Here is a 21,685-nt window from a genome sequence, read left to right on the forward strand (position 1 = left end):
AAGTAATAAAATTGCAAAAGCTAAACTTAACAGTCACGATACCTCAGACAATAAAATCCGTTCCAATCACCATGCTGCTCTATTCACAAGCTCATGCCCATCCCCTCACAGTGTATACGCAATACATTTCTGTTCTACTTTCTGTTTACGTTTGTGGAACGGTTAGTTTACGTTTCAGCTGACCTCAGGGTTAAACACTACAATCCCTCCCCTTTTCAAACGTAAGCCGAGCCATAACGTAAGCCAGTAACGTTTGCGCGCTTCGCGCGGTTATCCGGCTGCAGACTGTCTAGTGGAAATTCTCAGTGTAAACAAACATCAATCAACGGGCTTAGCCAATCAACGTCAGGGGTACTAAGATGGCTACGATAATTTGAATCGGACGTCACGATTCCAGCTAGACTGGTACGGACCTTAACTCGGCCAAGTATCTTTCGCTACACTAAAGTTATAGTTAGTGCAGCGTGTGGAACTCTCCACCGCGGAGCAGTCTAAGCTGAATCGCCGATCCTTGTGTGGAAAAATACCTTGAAAATTCCTCGAAGAGGGCCTCGTCGCGCCATCTAGGGGAAGCCATATGTACGAGAATAAATTCAGGGCGTGAAACGCAAGAAATGCAAACTCGCTTTTCTAGAAGAAAAAGAAACGCGCCGACCAGCAAACGAGCAATTACCAGCATTTGTATTTATTCTCGACCTACGTGCATAGTCGAAAGGCTTGTGGAATCGCCAGAACCCCTCAATTGACCGATTATACGGCTTTATCCTGTACCCAAAGTGCACTGGCGAAATTTTTCTATATAGAGCAATGAATAGCAGAAGGGGGGGATCTAACCGTAACCCAAACTTGCAAGAACGGGAAGGGGGGGGTCTGGGGGGCCCTCCCCCAGAAAATTTTAGAAATTAGACCCCCTTAGATGCGTTTTCTGCGCGAGCAAGGGGGGGGGGGTGTCTGGACCCACTGGACCCTGCCCCCTGTACACGCCCCTGGTACCGTACCGTACGTTAGAATGCATATATATGCTAACTTTTTTTTCTGTTTATTTGATCAACTTTGTCTCTCTGTGTCTACGATACGGTCTTTTGGACTTTGAAGACTATAATTATTAGGAGGGGATTAGGTTAATTATGAGTGTTTTCTGGTGGTATTTCTATTTAACGCAACCGACTCACTAAATTAATATCAACTATGCCTGAAGTGTGTAGTGAAACAGGGGCGTAAATCCGTACCGAGGGTGGGGGGGATGATCGGCGATAGCCGGGGGCGAAATTAACTTTGGCTGCCGCAGGCAAGTCCGCGTGCCGTAGGCATGCCAATGCTAGGGGGTCTGGGGGCATGTTTTGAAATATTTAAGCCATTTTCCTGCAATCTGAGGCATACTGTGGGCCATATTCTCATCTCTGATGACACTATCTCAACCCTAGACTCAACCCTACAAGTTAGGATTCAAAACACTTTTCATGACTTTTCAGAGAGCGTACACAGTTAGGTTACTATATAGTAATAATACATGTATTAAAACACAGGTAAGAATTGCAATTTCTCACAATTTCACGTGTTTTTGTATGTTTGCAACCATACGTTTTGGCTATTCTTTTTTTTCTCTTTTTTTTTGAATCTCAGGGGGGGGATATTTGTACAGGCCATCCCCCTCCTTCAAGAGCGGGGGGGATGCATCCCCCCCCCGGGATTTACGCCCCTGTATTGAAATAACATGTTTTGCCAGTACTTGGTAATTGGAAGGGTTTTTACTTTCAGGTAAACAAGCACTGGTTGGAGCAACTGATGGCAACTGGACGAACTACTGATATGGCAGTCACCCCTGAGCTGTCAGACTGTTTAGTTTTCTTGCACTCCTCTCAAACTCCTGTACATCCCTGGTGCCGAATAACTGTTAGATGTATTCCAATAACAACTGGATTCATTGAGATGTAAGTAGTTAATATAGAATATTTATTGAGGTAAAACTATATTTGATAAATCATAAATAATTAGTTAGATTGTTATGAAATGCAGGAAAATTAATGTTGACTGTAATCTCCTCTATTCTGACAGACCCATGATTGACAGTGAACATGGCGTTGATATACAAGACAATCTGTATTCTTCTGCAATGACTTATGTTGATCGCATTAACTGCAGAAACCTGTTAATGTCAGCCATGAATAAATTTAATCAGGATGGGAACCCTGAAAACAAAGAATACAAGGTGCTTGTAATAACATTTTTATGCACTTACAGTGTAGTTTTTTTTATATGCATTGTAGTGTTTTAGTTAAAAATTACATTTTATAATGTGGAAGACATTATTGCTTAAATGTGTTTGTTGTACAATTAAGTGCTGAAACGTATGATAATTACAGATGTTTTGTGTGTGTTCATGTGCACGATATGTATGTCACATACAGGGACATGAGGACTATATCACAGAGACTCTACGGTCGCTTTATGATGTCACTCCTATCGAAGGGGATAAGCAATCAGACTTCCAGGCTCTACAACCAGGCAATGTTCTTCATCCCAACTTATTGCCGCCATTGATTATTCTGAGAAGCAGAGATTGCTTGTGTTTGGTATACCCTTACGTAAGACTTACACTGGAGAATGCTGTACTGTTCTCGCCAGGCCTGTTTACATCGTCCAATGCCAAGCCGCTCTTCGTGTCCTACCAGCTGCTGCGCCTATTACAAGCTTGTCACCTGCGACGCATTACTGTTGGGAATCTCACTCTCACTGACATCGCGATCACCGATGTCTACTGGATTCACACAAACGAGGCAAATGTCTTCAGTATACCAATGTTACAGCGGCCTCCAAATGGATCTTGTGTGCCAGGTATTAAACAAACGATTCAATTCACGTCAAGATAAGCAGTATGCATGATAATGATGGTTTAGGTGCTTGGTGGTCTAGTTTAAATTGACTACGTCACGAATTTGTTATGGTGTATATCTGTAAAATCTTTGTTGCAATTTCTTTACATTACAAGTAAGTACTAATGGGACTAAATGTATCCTCAAATTCTTACCTGCTAAGATTGTTTCTCAACTAGTTGACCACGACATTAAAGGCATAATAAGCCCATTGCTTATGCAATGTTGACGAATGATTGAGTAAGTGGCACCTTGTGTAGTTAATAAGTACATAACCTTACATCCAAACGCGTATTAGTTTTTCCAATATCACTGCTGGTTACTAAGAAATGTCTAATTGAAATCCGCAGTCCAAAAATCAGTTGTTTACAGTTTCAAACCGCTGCCGGCGAAGCGGGTGTGATACAGATTTATAGTGCACCTGACATTTGCGCGCGCATGCTCAGCCGTACGCAATGCTATCATAAGTGATTTTGTAAACATATGGACGCTCGTGATAAGGAACTTTTTGCAGGGCTGTCCACGTGCGTCCGTGATTAGTACGTGTGTTTTACTCCATTTCCATGTTTAGTCCATGGCCGTTACACTGCTGACACCTCCATTTCATCTGGCATCCAAAACATACGGCCCACACAAATGTTTACGTCATCGCTTGACTCCTGGATGACATTTACGGCACGTAAATGATACGTTGATACATATCAACAACCGATTTCAAGTCTTGCTTATAATGTAACCAGCAGTGATATTGGACAAACTAATACGTGTTTGGCTATATACTTATTTAATTATTATATAATAAGGTTATGTCCTTATTTTAACTACACAAGGTACCAGTTACTCTAGCCTTCGTCAACATTGCATAATCAATGGGCTTATTATGCCTTTAAATGCTTGCTATGGGCTATGTATGAGTCACGAGTGTTTGTTCACATCGAATGGAATAACAAACTAGAAACGAGCAGTTGTCGCCAACTACATGTATCCCCCGTGATCCAGAGAGACCGGGTACAAGATGGCGTTGCGCAAAAGATGCGTTGTTCCCCGACCGCCGAGAGCGGTTAAGCCGCGCACTTCCGCGGGACTGGGCGCACGCGACCGCGGTGTGTCTCGCGACCTCGGTGTGTCGCAGCATCTCGCGCTGCCCGCTCTACGAATTCGCGCGCCGAAGGAGGGCGGGCGCGCGAATCCGTATAGCGGGAAGCGTAACACCGCGCAGTTTTCTTCACACACCGGCTCGGCTATGGCGGCCTTCGGTGGGGGCATTTGCTGCTGCTGCTGCTGCAGAGCCGCGCTGCGCGGCAGGGGCGAGTTTTTGTTGCTGTTGCTGCTTTGCGAGTATCTACTTAGCTACGTGTAAAAACTGGCACGGCCACGCCACCCCGTGCTCGCAGTATTCGCCCGCCACGCCAGCGCAGGTGCTCGCACGACGTGCCGTCGCCACGGGCAGCGCGGGGTCAATAGGTTGGTTGGTAAAACCTCGCACGTACGCAGTCAGGCGCCGGCACGGCGGGAGCGCGTTTGAAGATAGCATCTAGGCCGCGCCACCCCAGTGGACGCGCCGTATCGACAAACTTCGTAAACAACTCTTGTTGATAGACATACAACGTATACTCGGCCTAGCCCCCTATCGCGTAGCGCCAACGATGCGAGCGCGTCACGCGCATGACAGCATTCTTGCATTTCTGTAGGAATCACTACGCTTAGCCTATGAGGTGCGCCATGCACCCCAAAAAAAAGTTTAGGGGCCAGTGGAGATCGCCTCCTGCGCTCCATCGTAAAATGTCGGTGAGTGCGCCAGTTCGCAGTACGTGCGTTTTCAGAACCCGTTTCTCAGATATCTGTCTAATGACAAAAGGGGCGGGATTCGCCTTGCCGGCGCGTCTTCGCCCGCGAGCTCTGTCGCGCCGCAAAAACCGGGCCAAGTCCGTCTAGTATGAATGGAAATATCTCTGCGAAGTCGACTAGAAGCAGGTAAAGTTAAGATAACTCACAAAGACAAAGTTTTTCTTAGCACAACGCGTGCCCAGATGTGCAATATATGCGAATCTGGTACCCTAGGAGCCGAATGAGGAAAGTTACAAGTCGACGGGAAGGTTAAACTAAGGCAAGGGCAGTGGTGTTTTTGTAGGCGACAGACCTTCTCCCCAAAGGTAAGGCATACCACAATATTGGTCCGCTAGGTCAATTATGGCCTGAGTAGCGAGACGGAAGAGGAAATATGATCAAATCAATAAAGTGAAATTAAGGCGCATTACCTGGTGAGGGCAGTTTACCCGACCGGATCATCTTCAAATTTTTGGCATGAAGTCAGTTATAGTAAGCGAAGACGCCCAATCCTGTTAGCGGCGGATTCATCGTCCATGTTAACAACATTTTTAGCCCCTCATCTGACGAAGTCAGATGCAGCTGTAGAATCGCACGATCGTCCGTCCGTCCGTCCGGTCCGGGCGTCGGCTCGTCCGTCCGTGCTCAACAGTTGCACAAATCTAACCGCTCGACTCACGGTCTATAGCGAACTTCGCGCCGACTCGGGGGGGATCCCAAAACGATTGGGATGTCGAAGCTGGGGGCAAAGTCAAAGGTCAAAGTGTAAAAGAGGGAAAACATCCCTCCTTAACTTAGTATAGCAGAAATGCAGAATTGCGGCACACAATCTAAACTCTATTTTTATTTTTTTTATTATAATTTTAATTACAAACATGAATTCGATGACAATCGGGTATAAAATGCAGAAGTACAGTTCTAGATATTGCGCACAAAAAAAATGTCAGTTACCATCTGAACGATGACTCTGCCCACACCAATAAAACCGATAGTTCTCTTCGCTTACGACTAACGCACCTTCATGCGAAATTTGAAGAGTCCCAGAAAGAAACTGCACGCTAGAGCGTTCATCAAAAAAATCTCGGGCCCCGCCCTTATGATCCACCATAACCAGACCTAGCCAGGCGCGACCATGCCAAACCCATTAGTATCCCCACGAACTTCTTCGGGGGATACAATAGGAATATAATGCAGCATTTAACCATAAAAGGTAAACAGAAATCACTTACATTGCTGGAAAAAAAATGCTTTCTTAAAAACTTAATAAGTCAGATGCAGCTGTACAATGCGCTATGAGCCGGCATCAGTGGTCCGGCGTGCGTCCGTGCTTCCAGTCGTCAACATTGGGCACAAATTTAACCGCTCACTTATTCACGGCTCACAATATTCGGACGTGGGGGATCCTCCAAACGAGTAGGAGTCGAACGCGGTGCGTCAAAGGACAAGAAGGGTAAAAAGAAGGGACATCCCTCCTAACTTAATCTTGAGGATGCAGGTTTTTGCTCAGAAAACTAATATAAGCGAGATAGTCTCACCTGAAGTGGAAATATCACTTATTATCTACAACATTCAAAACACCAAGTTTTAATAGTTATAGCATAGAACAAATATGATTTGACCATCATACAGCATAATAATTTTATCGTCACACTCATCAAAATCACAAATGGCCCGTCTCAAACAAGCGAAACCATAATTAAAACAAAAGGGCGGTGCCCATTCTGTTTGAAATATTATTGAGTTTTTATCCAATAATTGCAGACACTTTCGCATGTCATTCCCGGTTACTATTGAACTGGCAATCCACAAGCGTCTCTTAATAAACAGACTTACTGGCATTAGACTCACTGCTGGTACCTAGTATGAACCGTCTGTGTTACACTCGACCCGATTCTACGGGCTAAGCATTGCATGCACCGCTGATAGAGTCTCGCCTACCGCGAAGAACATTCGAGATATGCAACGTAACAAAACAGAACGCAAATTGTAATCGGATGATTCATGGATGCGGAAACGAGGTCTAAGACATTTATCTTACTCCTTAGTACAATGCCTGTACCGAGAATAACGATAGATATCATCGAAAGTGGGAAAAACACTGAGAATTCTTGCAATAGAACGCTTTAAGGGCATAGCAGGAATGGCAATTGCGCACAAATCTAAACGCTCCGACCATATGCTCGTCGATAGTCGGTGTGTAGCATCATGTAGGGAAAAGCCATCTACGTGCGCCGAAATGGATCATCACACAAGCAATGGGCACAGGCAGATTTTAATTTTCTGAACATGCTGATGAGCATGCAAAAACTTTTTGTTTCCCCGGGACTACTATTTTTATCTTTATTAAAGGGCATGAAATGTACTTCTGTGGACACTCCGAAGGATAAGTTCCATAACTTTTGACCCCACACCGAGGGTGAAACATGGATTGTGACTTGTTAACAAAGGACTAACTCTTCTTGCTGTTGTGGATGTGAGGCTACATTTCAATGCAAAAGGCCAAAGTGTTGAAACAAGGCGTCTTACGTCCTTAAATCATATATTTTCTAAAGCAGCGTAATTAGCACCCCTGAGACGCACCCTGTTTAAGCACACTTAATGAACCTGAATCGCTGCGTGAGGCAAAAACATGGGGGCAGCCCATTACGCATGCATGGGGGTGAACTGGCACTATTCTAATCATAATTATTGCCTGGCAACCTGCAATGCAGATGTGTTAACTCACAGCTGAGCGAAATTCTCGCCTGCCTGAATATACTTGGATTTCAGCAACTCAATGGAGTGAGGTTATCATGCACGAAGGGTGATGCCTTCTATGATTATTGATGACACTTGCACGCGCCATCTCGCGGCAACTGCTTTTGCTATTAGAGCCCCCTCCACTCTCCCCCCACCACCACCACTACGCTCGCGCTCGACGCATATCCATGATAACATGTTAATATAGCGAAGTCATTAAAGTTACACAGCTGTATCTTTATTACTGTACTACCGGTATAGCAAAGCCTAGCTATCATAAATTTTAGATCTGTATTAGTAGTGCCATAGATATATGCTCTGAGCGCGAACGCGGTCATTCGTTTGCCAGTGAGTTTAGCATCAGAACACCTGCCGTCAGGTGAGCGCTGTTGCTCTGCGGCACTTGTTATTTACGCTGACATAATCGTAAGAAAAGTTTATCGGTTCACATGGTTGTTACACATGTTCACACATATGCTTAGAGATGGATGACTTTGTCAATATGTTTTATTTGAATTAATTAACTCACAAATACACTTGCCTGTCATTGCTCTTGACATTATCCCTCTACTAGACCTAATGCAGCTGTGGGTTGAAGGACTAGTTAGTAACTATGATTACCTCATGGCACTAAATCGCCTGGCTGGTCGACGAGCGGGAGATCCTAACCACCATCCGATCCTTCCTTGGGTGTCCGACTTTACTTCACCAGACTCTGGGTGGAGAGATCTTACACGTAGCAAGTTCAGGCTTAACAAAGGTAAGATTTTAAGTAATACTTAAAGGAATACTTTACTCTAGAATTTGAGAGTATATTATGATAGTAGATTTATAAATAATAGAACATACCTATAAATATCTATAATTACGCATTCACATTTGTCATAAAACAACACTGAATTTCGAAATCTTCATTTTTGGGGCGCTGCATGACATGACAGCCGCGACCGTGCTGCCACCCTGAAAAAGTTGTGCATTTGCCAATTTATTTTGCACGTTACAGACCGAGGGTTAATCACAAAAGAGCAATTATATTTATACCTAAATGCTATTTAACCTAACGATATATTCATTTTAGGACAAATTTATCCTTATTAAAACTGAAACTATATGTTTTTTATAAGATATTGCAATCCTTCTGCTTTTAAATTAATGAATAAGAAACACCTGTCTGTAGCCCTTGGTTGAAAAGTCAGTTTGCTCAACTTTTCAGATAGTGCGCTTTGAGTGGCGCCACCATCGTTGTAATCAAACTGCAGTCGTTAGTTTTAAAACATTATTAAAAAAAAATATTTCTCATGGTGATTGAAGAGGGGGGTAAGGGGGGGTACTGTTCACAGTTCACAGTGAAAATAAACTGCTTTTCACATTTCACAGTGAAAATAATGCTCTTTTCACAGATCACCGGGATAATCCAGTTTACAGCTAAAATTTCAGACTCATAAGATAAGGTCATAGTTAAGTATACAAGTGTATTTCTTGACTAACAACACTTCTGAAAATCAAAAATATGCTTGCACAGTAGTCATGCTTATACATGTGTGCGTGCGTGCGTGCGTGCATGCGTGCGTGCGTGCATGCGTGTGTGTATATATACAGGCCCGTAGCCAGCTTTATATTAGGGGGGGTTCGTTTTCCAATGTTGGCAATTTGCTCGGCAGGGGCGTGTGCAGGATTTGTACCAGGGGGGGGGGGTCTAACCGTAACCCAAAGTTGCGAGCACGCGAAGGGGGGGCCCAGAATTTTTTTTTAAATTACACCCCCTCAGATGCGTTTTCTGCGCGAGCAAGGGGGGGTCCGGACTCCCTGGACCCCCCCTGTACACGCCTCTGCTCGGGCGCGAAGCGACCAGGCGAGGGAGCCAAGCGACCGAGCGGGGTGAGGGTGTGGGAGGGGGGTGTTCACCTATATGAAACTATTAAACTATATATATATATAGTTTCAAGCTCTTGATAGTTTCCATATGTTCTTCTGCAGCTAGGGGGGTCCGGGGGCATGCCCCACCGGGAATTTTTTTTAAATTAGGCTATATTTGGTGCATTCTGGTGAATTTTGAGGCCTGTGACCGGTTTCTGGAAACCGGTGCAAACCGGCCTAAACCCGCGCCTGACATGCATAGATTCACGAGGAAAGAGACCTCTTATTCACAGTTCACAGACTAAATAAAAGCTAAATCACGCTTCACGCAAGGTGGTCCATTCACAGTTCACAGACAAAATAAATTGCAATTCACAGTTCACGAGGTATAAAAACGGCCGATCACGTTTCATGAAAATACCCTTACCCACCCTCATTGAACCATGAAATTTTTAATGTAGCACAATTTTAACCTAAATCAACTGAAAGTAACCCTAGAACCTAGAGTCAAGTATTCCTTTAACTGATTCTTTCAAGCATTCTCTCTACTGTCTATCCTGAATAGTGATAGATATATGATGTACTTGTAATCTGCCAACATTTTGAAATAATTGCTTTTACAGATTACAAAGTGTAATTGAGGGATTGGTTTGAATTAGTTTATTCATTCTTTGGGTTATGTTAACACATTTTGGCATAGTTTAATGCTTATCCCAGAAGTTAATCAATATATAAGCCATTTGTATAAAGATATAAAGCAGTGTTCAAATTGCCACGCAGGTGACAGGCAGCTAGATCTTACATACGAAGGTTTGCAGGCCACTCAGCTTCTCCAGCGTCACACAGGGGTAGCCACCGAGGCAGAGTGTTCTACCATGCCACACCACGTTACAGACTTCCTCTCCGACATAACATACTATGTTTATAAGGCACGTCAGACATCCAAGGACATCCTGTGCAAGTATGTACGACGGCAAGCACCACAATCATACTTTGATTGATCCACGCGTTTTTCCCTTGATTTTTTTATGACCAGAGTCCCATTGTCAAACACAAAGTTAGTGTTAAGTATTTGCTCCACTTTGTGCACGGGTATTGCTCTAATGAAGAGTAAGCGTTTATTGATGAATGAATCGAATCAATCACACTTTTTATTTATAGATGATCGAAATGTATCTCTATGCTCAAGCCAAACAATTTCATGAAATTTCCAGCACCTAATTATGTTACTACACAAATTTTGAGTTTTTATGTAAAAATTGTATTTTGGATATGTCTCAATTGCCACAAAGAGTGAGAAAGCAAAACTTTCGCCACAAGGTAAGCACAATATGAAACAAAAAAGAGCATCCGGAATTTTCTTTAAAGCTTCATATTTACCGAACAAAATGGAGAAAAAAACGGCCTAAAATGTAAGTTGCACGTTTGAATTGAAAATTTTTGCAAATAAGGAAGCATAACACGTAAAATATGGCACTTAATAACAATCCCTGACGCCTTTTTTACAGCAATATATGTTACCATTAATACGAGTGTAAGATTAAATTATTCTGAGTAGTAATCACAGAGAAATATCATTTTATACAGCTACTATGGCAGAAATCGAAACGGAGAAATCAGCGTTTTTCTATTTTTCACAATGATCGACCGCTTGTGTTCAAAATGTAAATGAATATCCAAATATCCATGACTAACTGATAGCACTACATTGGCAAAATGTTCTATGCACCTTGAGAAATTGTGAGCAATTACGAGGTTACCATCGCTCTTTCATGCAAAACGCGCATACGATGCGTACTGCATGCCATTAATAAGCTATGTGTTAACAAATGCGCCTAAATGTAAGGTGTGTAACGAGGGGAAAAGGGCTATTTTCGGTAGCGCAACAATTTCTACTATCACTCACTGGCGGATGACAGCTGTAGAAGGGATGATGCTGAATCATACTAGCTTGGTGAATACCGTGAAAATGCTGGTTGTATCATGTTTCTGACGTCATGCACCACCGTCAGCCGCGGATCACTACACATGTAGGTGGGCAATCAAAACGCTCTGAAAGTTCACATGTATTGTTATATGGAGAAATGAGTATGTACAGAGGTGGCACATAGTGTTAGCTATCGAATAAGAATGAAAATGAAAAATAGGTAAAATATTGCGTAAAAGCTGGAGAGTATCCTTAACATTAGTTTTAACATTAACCTTTTCTCATAGACCATTGATAGTAACATTGTAAAATTACGAGTTTCTTATACACAATGTATAGACGTCTATGAGAAAAAGTTAATATTGAGACTAATGTTAAGCCTAATTTTGTTTCTGACCACAGGCCCCAGATTTGGTTAGTTATATCCAAGCGACGAAATATAGTTATCAGAATCTGATTGGTTCTTAAAGTACGTAATTCTTTGTCACGTGTACTAAAATCTTATTAGTTTTTAGCTCATCTGACATAATCAGATGCAGCTTGCAGAATCGCATGAGCGTCCGTCTGTGCGTGCGTGCGTCCTCAACAGTTATAGCACAAATCTTAACCGCTCGTGTACGGTCTTGATAGTCGGGACGTCGGGGGGGGGGGTCGTGAAAAGGACGTGGCATGTCGAATGGTCAAGATGTGTCAATGGAGGAGGAATATTTCCCCCTTAACTTAAGGTATAGGAGGAAATACGGAATTGCGGCACAAATCTCAAAGGCTCGACCTACGCTCTTAATATTCAATGTATAGTGTGATGGGGAGAAAGCCCACCACCAGTGCGAAAATCGAGGTCACAGGGCAAAGGGCAGTGGGGGAAAGGTCAAATATCAGACATTTTCTGAGGACATGGTCTAACGGACCGAGTGAAAAACTTTTTTGTTTCAGCGCTGACCTACAATTTTTATGGCTTTATTGAAAGGACCATGAAATGTACTTTCCACTGACGTGCGAAGAGTAAGTGTCTGATAACCTTTTGACCCTCAAGAGGAAGGTTAAACATGGATTTGTTGACTGTTAATAGAGGACTGAACTGTGTTTGATGGTACTTGTGTGATCGTGGAAGACGTCAAATTCACAGTGAAATTCTGCATGTAAAACTTACTTGAACAACGTTTACGTGCCTTAAATCATATATGAACTTCATTCTCTATATGAGATTCTGTACATAGGGAATACAATGTCAATAGCACTTACGCAAACGTCTGTTTTTGATTCAGGCCAACTATAAAAACCTTGCAGGTTGGTGGCTAATAGTATCACAGCATGGGCTAAACGAACGTAGCAACTAGTTCTGATTATCTATTCCCTGCACCTAGTCAGTATGCACGCCATCTATCAGAACAGAGTGAGAAGAATGTCCCGGCAGGATAGGTAAAATGTATTGCGCTCAAAAGTGCAGAAATAATTACTTTCTTAACTTCAGTTTAACCAATCTTGAGATAAGTAATTGCAGAAATGAATCGTCAAACCTACCAGTGAAAATCCATCGGCACATCCTCCACACAAACAAATCGATTCGTCGCCCTGCCCAGTTATTCATGCATTGTAAAGTTCTTCATTTCACTTCAAAGTCACACTTGCGTATTTCTTACCTAGGAATAACTACTTTATAGCACGTTATGTACTAAGAAAACGGCATGTATTAAGAACCAGACACCAGATGAGCCATGTCGCACAGCGGCACTTGTTAAAGTCAAGTGACTGTATCACTGGTGTAAACAATGGAGAAACTCTCTTCTGACCCTAAACGCTTGGTTAATATTTACTCGGTTGACACTGAGAGAAATCCTATTCCATTTATGGATAGGTCTGAGCCTGGTCGCTATGGTTTAATACAGGCATTGTTTCTCTTTTCAAATTCTTTGCTCATAGGCACGTCAGATCAAAGTGGGTGCCTCATGAGTATCCATCGAGCATGCAGCGCATCTGGGAGTGGACGCCCGACGAATGCATTCCAGAGTTCTACACGGACCCTGCGATCTTCCACTCAGTTCATGATGACCTCCCTGACCTCGAGGTGCCGCTATGGTCTGAGAGCTGTGACGTGTTCGTGCACTGGCATCGTGCGATGCTAGAGAGCGCCGAAGTGTCTCAATCCCTGCATCACTGGATTGATCTCACCTTTGGCTACAAGGTAAGTGTGAATTTAGCTTGGCTGAAATTTGAGTGCGTCTCCTTCATCGTCTTCTGTGGGCATAATTCTATCAAGAGTGTAGTATGAACTCCTTCCAGTATTTCATCTCGTAAGGTAAAATGTATTACACCTTCGGTAGACCGCTTGAGAAAGATAACTCTACCTCCCCACTACCCTTGGATATTGTTGCAAGGGTCACCAAGCTCAACTGGTTTTTATGTGTACATGCATGTCTGTACGCTAACTTTGTGGCACTTCTTTACCAAGCATTGTTTTTAGAATACTCTATCGCAACACTGATAGGCTTGACCTGTCAATAACACCAGGTAGATATGCCAATTATAGTGTCATGCTGCACTAAAGTCTTATTGTGCGAATGACGTAAATGCCCGGAAAGGCTGCATGAGCCAAGCGGGCGGAAACCTTGCAGGAAAAACCTTTGCTCTGTCATGACGGTGATGTACTTGTTGCGAGATTTTGCATCATTACGCAGCTGTCACATTTTCGTCGCAGTTGGCAGGCAAGCATGCGGTGAAGGCGAAGAATGTGTGCAGACACCTAGCCGAGCAGCGGCACACGATGAGCAATCATGGCATCGTGCAGCTGTTCACCGAGCCACACCCCAGGAGGAGCAGCAGAACGACTGCTGCACATTTGGTAAAGCCCCTGCTATCATGTACTAGTGATTCTGAATTTCAGTTCTGCAGGGATGCAAATTTTCTGCAGATTCATGTTTTTTTGGCTGCCTTACACTACAGATACATGTTATGAGAGAGATTGGAGATGCTTTGGGGAAATTATTGGACTGATGAAAATTAATTAAGTCTAAAACATGTAGTGGAAAATTAAATATATATGTGTGCGTGTGTGCGTGCGTGTGAAAGCGTCATTGCAGAAAATCATTAATTATGTGTGTCAATTATAGCACTGGTCTTGCCATAAATTGGTCCAATAACGTTTCTGATTAGGTTTTACTTGAAAACAATCTCCAGGAGTGTGCTGTCGCAGCTGCTACTGTTGTCGATTCAATGAACAACGAAGGTAAATCTCCGAATATGTCAGATGAACAGAATCAGAATGGTTGTATAATGTTGCCGCCTGACTATGAGCCGCTCCGAGCACTGGATGAGGTGGAGAGGCTGCACAAGTTTACAAGTGCCTTGGCCGGAAAAGAGATGAGAAAGCCCGATGATACAGAGGTCAGTACAGCATAGAATATTTTTACAAACACACACATTGTTGACACAAGGAAAAAGCTAATGGACATTGGCGTGAAAAAGAGCACAAGCTCGTGTTAGCCAAGTGTCACGCAGCAGAGTAACAGAGATATAGCATATATCTATATCAGTGTTTGCCCTGCATTGACACGAGCGAGGTGGCCGCCTCGCTCAAAAATCTCACCCGCCACGCAGAAATTTATCCAAAAACACCACCTCGCTGACGAAAATCACTGTTCTTCCATCAATAATATACACTTTATTGACAGCATTCGAAATTAGTGCCGACCCGGAGGCCCGAGGCCACCAAGTTTTTGCTTTGGCCACCATCTCTACAAAACTGCCGGTCCTTCTGATCGGCACTTTTCCCCCTCATATTATGCTGAAATACTACGGTTATCGCAACGGCAGTTTAGACAGACTTGTAAACGGGAGCGCATTTTAATACGCTCCGTTCCTGAACGTAGACGGGATATCCAAAACATAGCCGAGGGCATGAACTTCCTCAACGCATGATTCGCCACACAAACAAAACCTCGTGATAGTCTAAGAAATCGATTGCGGCCTGTAGCGTAGCCCAGTGTTTTTATGACCGCATAACAATAAGTTCATATGTCGCTGGGGTTATCGTGGGGAGTGAGGGCACGACCAGTGACACCTGACACGCACGTAATCAAAGCTGTTAACTGATTTTCGGCACATTTCTTTACGTAGAAAGTCGACTATTTTTATTCAGTTAGATATCTAGAAGCAATATATACTTCAAGATTCTAGGCACTTATAACTTTGCGGATATGCGGCAGCAATGATCTATGCATGGGGGTACCGAGGACTGGGGAAGAGAAAAAACGGAAGTAAAACCTTTCCCAGAAGCTTGTTTGTTTCTTTTGACAACTTGAAAAAGTGATTCAAGAGTCTCATATAATGTGTTCAGAATAGCTTAGAATGCACCAAATTGCACCATTTAAAAAAAAAAATTCTGAGGGAACATGCCCCCGCAACGCCCTAGCATGGCGATCACCTTCGGTGCTCGCATTGCTAGCTTCTCGGATTGCACAGCCACCAAAACAAATTTTACTGCCTCGCTGACCTTTTTGGCCAGGGGAAACACTGTATATTAGTCAGGGGGCAGATATCCAAAATAAGGATGAGCCTAAACTTTTTGGGTAGAGGCTAGGCCAAACGGGTAAATATCATTTCTATGATACCTGCGCGATTCCACTGGGTATGTTTCCAGCGCTGACTTTTGCGTATTGTGGCGGCCATCTTGAAATCCAAAATGACCGCCAGCGAAAATGGATTTTCTGAATATCTGGACTCCCAGACGTCGTAGAGACATAATGTGGTGGCTATACCCACATTTTCGATAGTGGAGAACCCAATTATCACACTTAGAGAAACATAGGATGGCGGCCATATTGGATTTCAATATCGCCGCCAGTGAAATTTGTTTATTTTGAATAACTAGACTCCAAGACGTCGTAGACATAATTTTGCTGTCTATACCCACATTTCAGATAGTGGAGAACCCAGTTATGACACTTAGAAAAGCATAGGATGGCGGCCATCTTGGATTTCAAGATGGCCGCCAATGAAATTGGTTTATTTTTGTTTGAATAACTAAAATTCTAAATATCGTAGAGGCATAATTTTGGTGTCTTTACCCACATTTTCATGACGCCATAGGTCTCCTGAGTGTGTACCTTGTAGGCAACAGGACTTTAGCCGAACATTTACGGTAATCCCAGATAACATGCTGACGGTGGGCAACGTTGGGCCAACGGCTGTCTTCAGCTCATGCTAACGTTGGGCCAACGTTGGGCCCAACGTTGGCCCAACGTCATATTGCCAACGTTGGCCCAACGTCAGACAGCCAACGTTGATCCAACGTCTTTTTGCTCAGCGTGCCATAGTTGGGCCCAACGGTGGGCCGACGTTGGCCCAACGTTGGCCCAACGGCAGTCAGCCAACGTTGGCCCAACGTCATATTGCCAACGTTGGCCCAACGTCAGACAGCCAACGTTGATCCAACGTCTTATTGCTCAGCGTGCCAACGTTGGGCCCAACGTTGGCAGCCAACATTGGCCCAACGGTGGCACGACATTGGCCCAACGTTGGTCCAACGTCAGACAGCCAACGTTGGCCCAACGGCTTTTTGCTCAGCGTGCCAACGTTGGCCCAACGCCATATTGACAACGTTGGCCCAACGTCAGATTGCCAACGTTGGTCCAACGGCTTTTCGCTGAGCATGCCTGATCCCTCTGGTTCTCTCTCTCTCTGTCACACACACACACAAACACGCACACCTCTCTCTCTCTCTCTCTCTCTCTCTCTCACACACACACACACACACACACACACACACATGCACACTCTCTCTCTCTCTCTCTCTCTCTCTCTCTCTCTGTCACACACACAACACAAAACACGCACACCTCTCTCTCTCTCTCTCTCACACACACACACACGCGCACACCTCTCTCTCTCTCTCTCTCTCTCTCTCTCTCTCTCTCTCTCTCTCTCTCTCTCTCTCTCTGACACATACACACTCCCTCTCTGGTTCTCTCTCTCTCTCTCTCTCTCTCTCTCTCCGAAAAGCGGACAAATCACGACTAATAAATATTCTGTCGAAAGATTTTCCTATCAGTGACATCGTTAAAACATGTATTATTATTGATGTATGCAGTGGTACAATCCATTGGAAAACCGACAACAGCAGTTACGTTTGGTGACTATAGCAGATGTGTTTGTGAACTGTGTGAAGAAGTCACACGGTAGAAATTCAGACAGGATAGATATTATATTTGATCGATACGAGGAGAATTCTATTAAGAAGGTACAACGAGAAAGACGACGATCAGGGACAAAACAAATTAGGCGGTTGATACAGGTAAAGACACAAAACTCCCTCAGAACTGGAAGACATTTATCACTCTCGCTGAAAACAAAATCTTGCTCGTTTCTTGTCAGAGGAATTGATCATCTCTAGTGACTTGGCGGTAAAGAGATAATTGTGTGTGGAGGGTTTACGGAAACGATATGTACCTCGGAAACGTGATGTGTCAACACTTTGAACAAACACGAGGAGCTGACACGCGAATTGTTCTTCATGCGTGCGATGCTGCAGACACGGATATAAGCGAACGATTGTAGTTTGCAGGGATTCCGATGTGTTAATGATGCTAACAGTGTTTCGCGCAAGTTGTCGCAGGAGGTTTGGATGAAGGCAGGAACTTCAAAATCTCCTTGGATGATAAGAGTCCATGACATTGCAATAAACAACAACACTCGAAAGGGATTGTTAGCTTTTCATGCGCTAACGGGAAGTGACACAACGAGCCAGTTTGCAGGAATTTCTAAAAACGCTGCATGGAAAGTATTCATTGAAGATCCAGATCGCATTCATAGGTTGGAACAGAATCTACCACTATCACCTAGATTAATTGCTATCATCAGTGGAAGCATTTATATGTAAACTGTATGATCCAACGACAACATTGGTAGTTATACAGTTATTACTTGTCGAAGTTCTTCCAATGCAAGACGAATATTGACTATTTGCCACCAATGAAAGACGCACTGATACTACATTGTCATCCAGAGAGACCGGATACAAGATGCCTTGCGCAAAGGAGGCGTTGTCCCGACCGCCGAAAGCGGTTAAGCGCCGCACTTCCGCGGGACTGGCGCACGCGACCGCGGATGTATAGCTATAAGTCCCGCTATACGCATTCGCGCGCGAAGGAAGCGTGGCGCACGAATGCGTATAGCGGGCAGCCTAACATCGCGCAGTTTTCGGGACACGTACATCGCGCTCGGCTACATCGGGCTTTGGAGGGGGGGCTTTCGATTATGGATTGACACGCGTTTGTACTCCTCGCCGTCGTACCGTCACCTGCCGTATTTTCGTACCTTATCTGGCGTTCTCCCACTATCTTTCTCTCTTTCTCGCACTCCCCACAGTCTGTCTCTCTCTCGCTCTCGCTCGCTCTGCCGCCACGGGTTAATAAGGTATCTATATACATGCATCAATGCTGCCGCAGCCAGCCACACAGCACTGCACTGTACTTGCAGCGTTTCAATAAAATGTAATGCTAAACAAGTGCCGCAGAGCGACAGCGCTCATCTAACGTCTACTGCGGTGACTCTGTGGTGGAGTGGTGGGGATTCTAGTAACCCTGTTAGTCCCAAATGTGTTCACATACACGCCGAAACAGTGGAATGCACAGGATGGTATCAGGAACCTTCTCAAAAGAATATTGTTGGGATCGTTATGAAAGTTGCCACGAGATGGCGCGTACGTTTAAGTGTCTTCAGATTAAAGATGGAAGCTCAATCATACGTAGTAGCAACAAACTATCTGCAAGACAGAATAGCGTAAGCACTCATCATTTACCTACGCAAGCCTACAGCTGCGCAATAGAGAGCTGCCACCTGTAACCAATTAAGGCAAAAACTCTACAGTACCACCAACACATGCACTGGCAGTAGCCACTGGGCAGTGGCATGCGTTACATGTAACATACTGACAGTACAGAATGCCATATAAATTATACGATTTAAGGAGCATAACCTTCTTAACCAAATTTAGCTTTTGAAATTTCACTGTGACATTGTAGCCTCATACATCCAGGCATGTATAGATTCTACTAGCAAACCGGCAGTCAAATTCTTTCTAACAGACAGTCAACAACCATGTTCAACCCTCTTGAGGGTCAAAAGTTATCTGACACTTACTCTTCGCATGTCAGCAGAAAGTAGATTTCATGGTCCTTTGAATAATGCCATACAAAATGCTAGGGTCACCTGAAACAAAAAAGTTTTTCAATCGCTCCGTCAGACCATGTCCTCAGAAATGTCTAAAATCTGCCCTTTGCCATTGACCTTTGACCTGTGACCTCCAATTTCGGCACAGTGATGGCTTTTCTTACCATGTGCTATACACCGACTATCACGACCTAGGTCGAGCCGTTTTAGATTTTGTGCCGCAATTCTGCATTTCCTCCCTATACCTTAATTAAGGAGTGAATGTTCCCCTCTTTACACCTCTTGACCTTTGACCTTTGACCCCAGCTTCGACAGCGCCAACTCGTTTGACGATCCCCCCAACGACCCGAATATCGTGACCGTACGTCGAGCGGTTAAGATTTGTTGCCAACTGTTGAAGACGGACGGAACGGACGGACGCTCGCACGGACGGCATACGGACGCTCGCCACGGACGGCGGACGCTCGCACGGACGTACGACGGCGACGGAGGACGATCAAGCGATTCTACAAGCTGCCATCTGACTATGTCAGATAAGCTAATAAATACAAAATCTATTTACTACGAAAGTCCGGCGGCGGCGGGCAAAAACTCCCGAGCCAGCTCCACGTGAGCGCGGGGAGGAGGGAGGCTGGAATGTGCCGCTCCGCCGTCTTCGTAAAAAACATGTGCATATATATATTTGTGTGTCAGTGTTGCGGCGGGTGTTGTAGGATTAGCTACGTGTTAAAACTGCCACGGCCACGCCAGACACGTGCTCGCACGACGTGCCGTCGCACGGGCAGCGCGGGCGGTCAAGAGGACAATATCAAATTCCATATTGCATATCGCTTGGGATCTTACTATCGAACTCGAAGCAATTCCTCTAGACTACAACCTCAGCATATTGCAGCGACTGTAAAAAGCGACGCTGTAGCAATAGCGGCACATATACTAAGAGTAGTAGATTTGCTCTAAGAAACAATATAGAACAACACTTACAAATGTTTGGCGTCATAACGTTGCTTTGTTTGTCAACATGCATAAAGACCTCAGCATTTCATGTAGTCAAGGAGTGACGTCAAACGACACACATGAGTAAAGGACAGACAACAGACTGTAATGAACACCATGTTGATACGATCACGTGTCGCTTATTGCATATTGCAGGCAGTGTAAAACTGAAGGGTTTGCCACTATAGCCGCAGTATACTAATGACTATTATTGCTTGTAACAAACAATACAAGGCTTACACATGTGTGCGGTATATGAACGTTTTTTCTTTGTGAGCATGTAGAAAGACGTGAACATTGAATGTAGTACAGAGTTACGTGAAACTATTTTAACGACTACTATTAGGAGACTATTACGAGACTATTCGAACGTTCGCTCACCTATGCAAAGAAATCTTTCGTCCTTTGGACTCCTCACATCGAAGAACCTTACACTTGCACGCAGTACAACGGCCTGCCATCATATATCGATGGATGAAAGATCGATGGGTATGTATGAATTCGAAAGAAGATATGCTCTATGCTGTATGCTCTACGGTCTATGCAGAGGGCTATGGTATTATTATGCGCTCTGCTCTGCTATATATACATGGTTGAAGTATGACGTAATGATCCGAAACATCACAGCATGGGGGGTAATAACAGACATGCGGCTGCTGCTTTTCCACATAACGTCTAGTGCGAATTCTCAGTCTAAACAACCATCAATCAGTGAGGCCTGCGGTGTCCTAAGATGGCTACAAGAATTACACTCCGACGTCACGATTCCAGCTAGACTGGTACGGATGTTAACTCGGCCAAGTATCTTTCGCTACACTAAAGTTATAGTTAGTGCAGCGTGTCGAACTCTCCACCGCGGGGCAGTCTAAGCCTATTCGCCGTCCTTGTGTGAAAATTCTCTTTCCTCGAAGAGAGCCTCGTCGCGCCATCTATGGAACGCCATATGTACGAGAATAAGTTCAGGGCGTGTAATTCAATAAATTGGAAATCGCTTTTCTAGAGGAAAACCTAAAGCGCCGACCAAAAAACTTGCAATTACGAGCATTTGGATTTATTCTCGCCCTACGTGCAGAGTCGAAAGGCTTCTGCAATCGCCACAACTCCTCAATTGACCGATTATGCGGCTTTATGTACTACCCAGAGGGCCTTGCGTATATAGTTCTACATAGAGGGCAGCAAATTCGGTCAAAAGGCGCCGCGAGGCGGCGCTGTTCGCGCTTCGCGCGTATATCCGGGCTGCAGATCGTCGAGCCCACTATCAGAGCCTCATTTGGAACCAGTGTATAGATAGTACTCAGAGCAT

General features: G+C 44.2%; 1 protein-coding gene across 2 annotated transcripts in view; it reads left to right on the forward strand.

Moving 5' to 3' along the window:
• Positions 1 to 21,685, forward strand: part of LOC106811912 (WD repeat-containing protein 81-like) — a 106,746-nt gene that overhangs the window by 44,957 nt on the left and 40,104 nt on the right. The window contains exons 2-9 of one of the 2 annotated variants that reach the window (XM_014815650.1): positions 1,759 to 1,931; positions 2,056 to 2,209; positions 2,409 to 2,835; positions 8,014 to 8,199; positions 10,077 to 10,257; positions 13,144 to 13,405; positions 13,919 to 14,062; positions 14,374 to 14,604. In XM_014815650.1, coding sequence (XP_014671136.1) covers positions 1,759 to 1,931; positions 2,056 to 2,209; positions 2,409 to 2,835; positions 8,014 to 8,199; positions 10,077 to 10,257; positions 13,144 to 13,405; positions 13,919 to 14,062; positions 14,374 to 14,604 — 1,758 coding nt within the window. The remainder of the gene's footprint in view (positions 1 to 1,758; positions 1,932 to 2,055; positions 2,210 to 2,408; positions 2,836 to 8,013; positions 8,200 to 10,076; positions 10,258 to 13,143; positions 13,406 to 13,918; positions 14,063 to 14,373; positions 14,605 to 21,685) is intronic. The other variant, XM_014815652.1, reaches the window with a different exon arrangement.

This window comes from Priapulus caudatus, unplaced genomic scaffold (assembly GCF_000485595.1).
Source record: "Priapulus caudatus unplaced genomic scaffold, Priapulus_caudatus-5.0.1 Scaffold590, whole genome shotgun sequence".
Taxonomy (NCBI): Eukaryota; Metazoa; Priapulida; class Priapulimorpha; order Priapulimorphida; family Priapulidae; genus Priapulus; species Priapulus caudatus.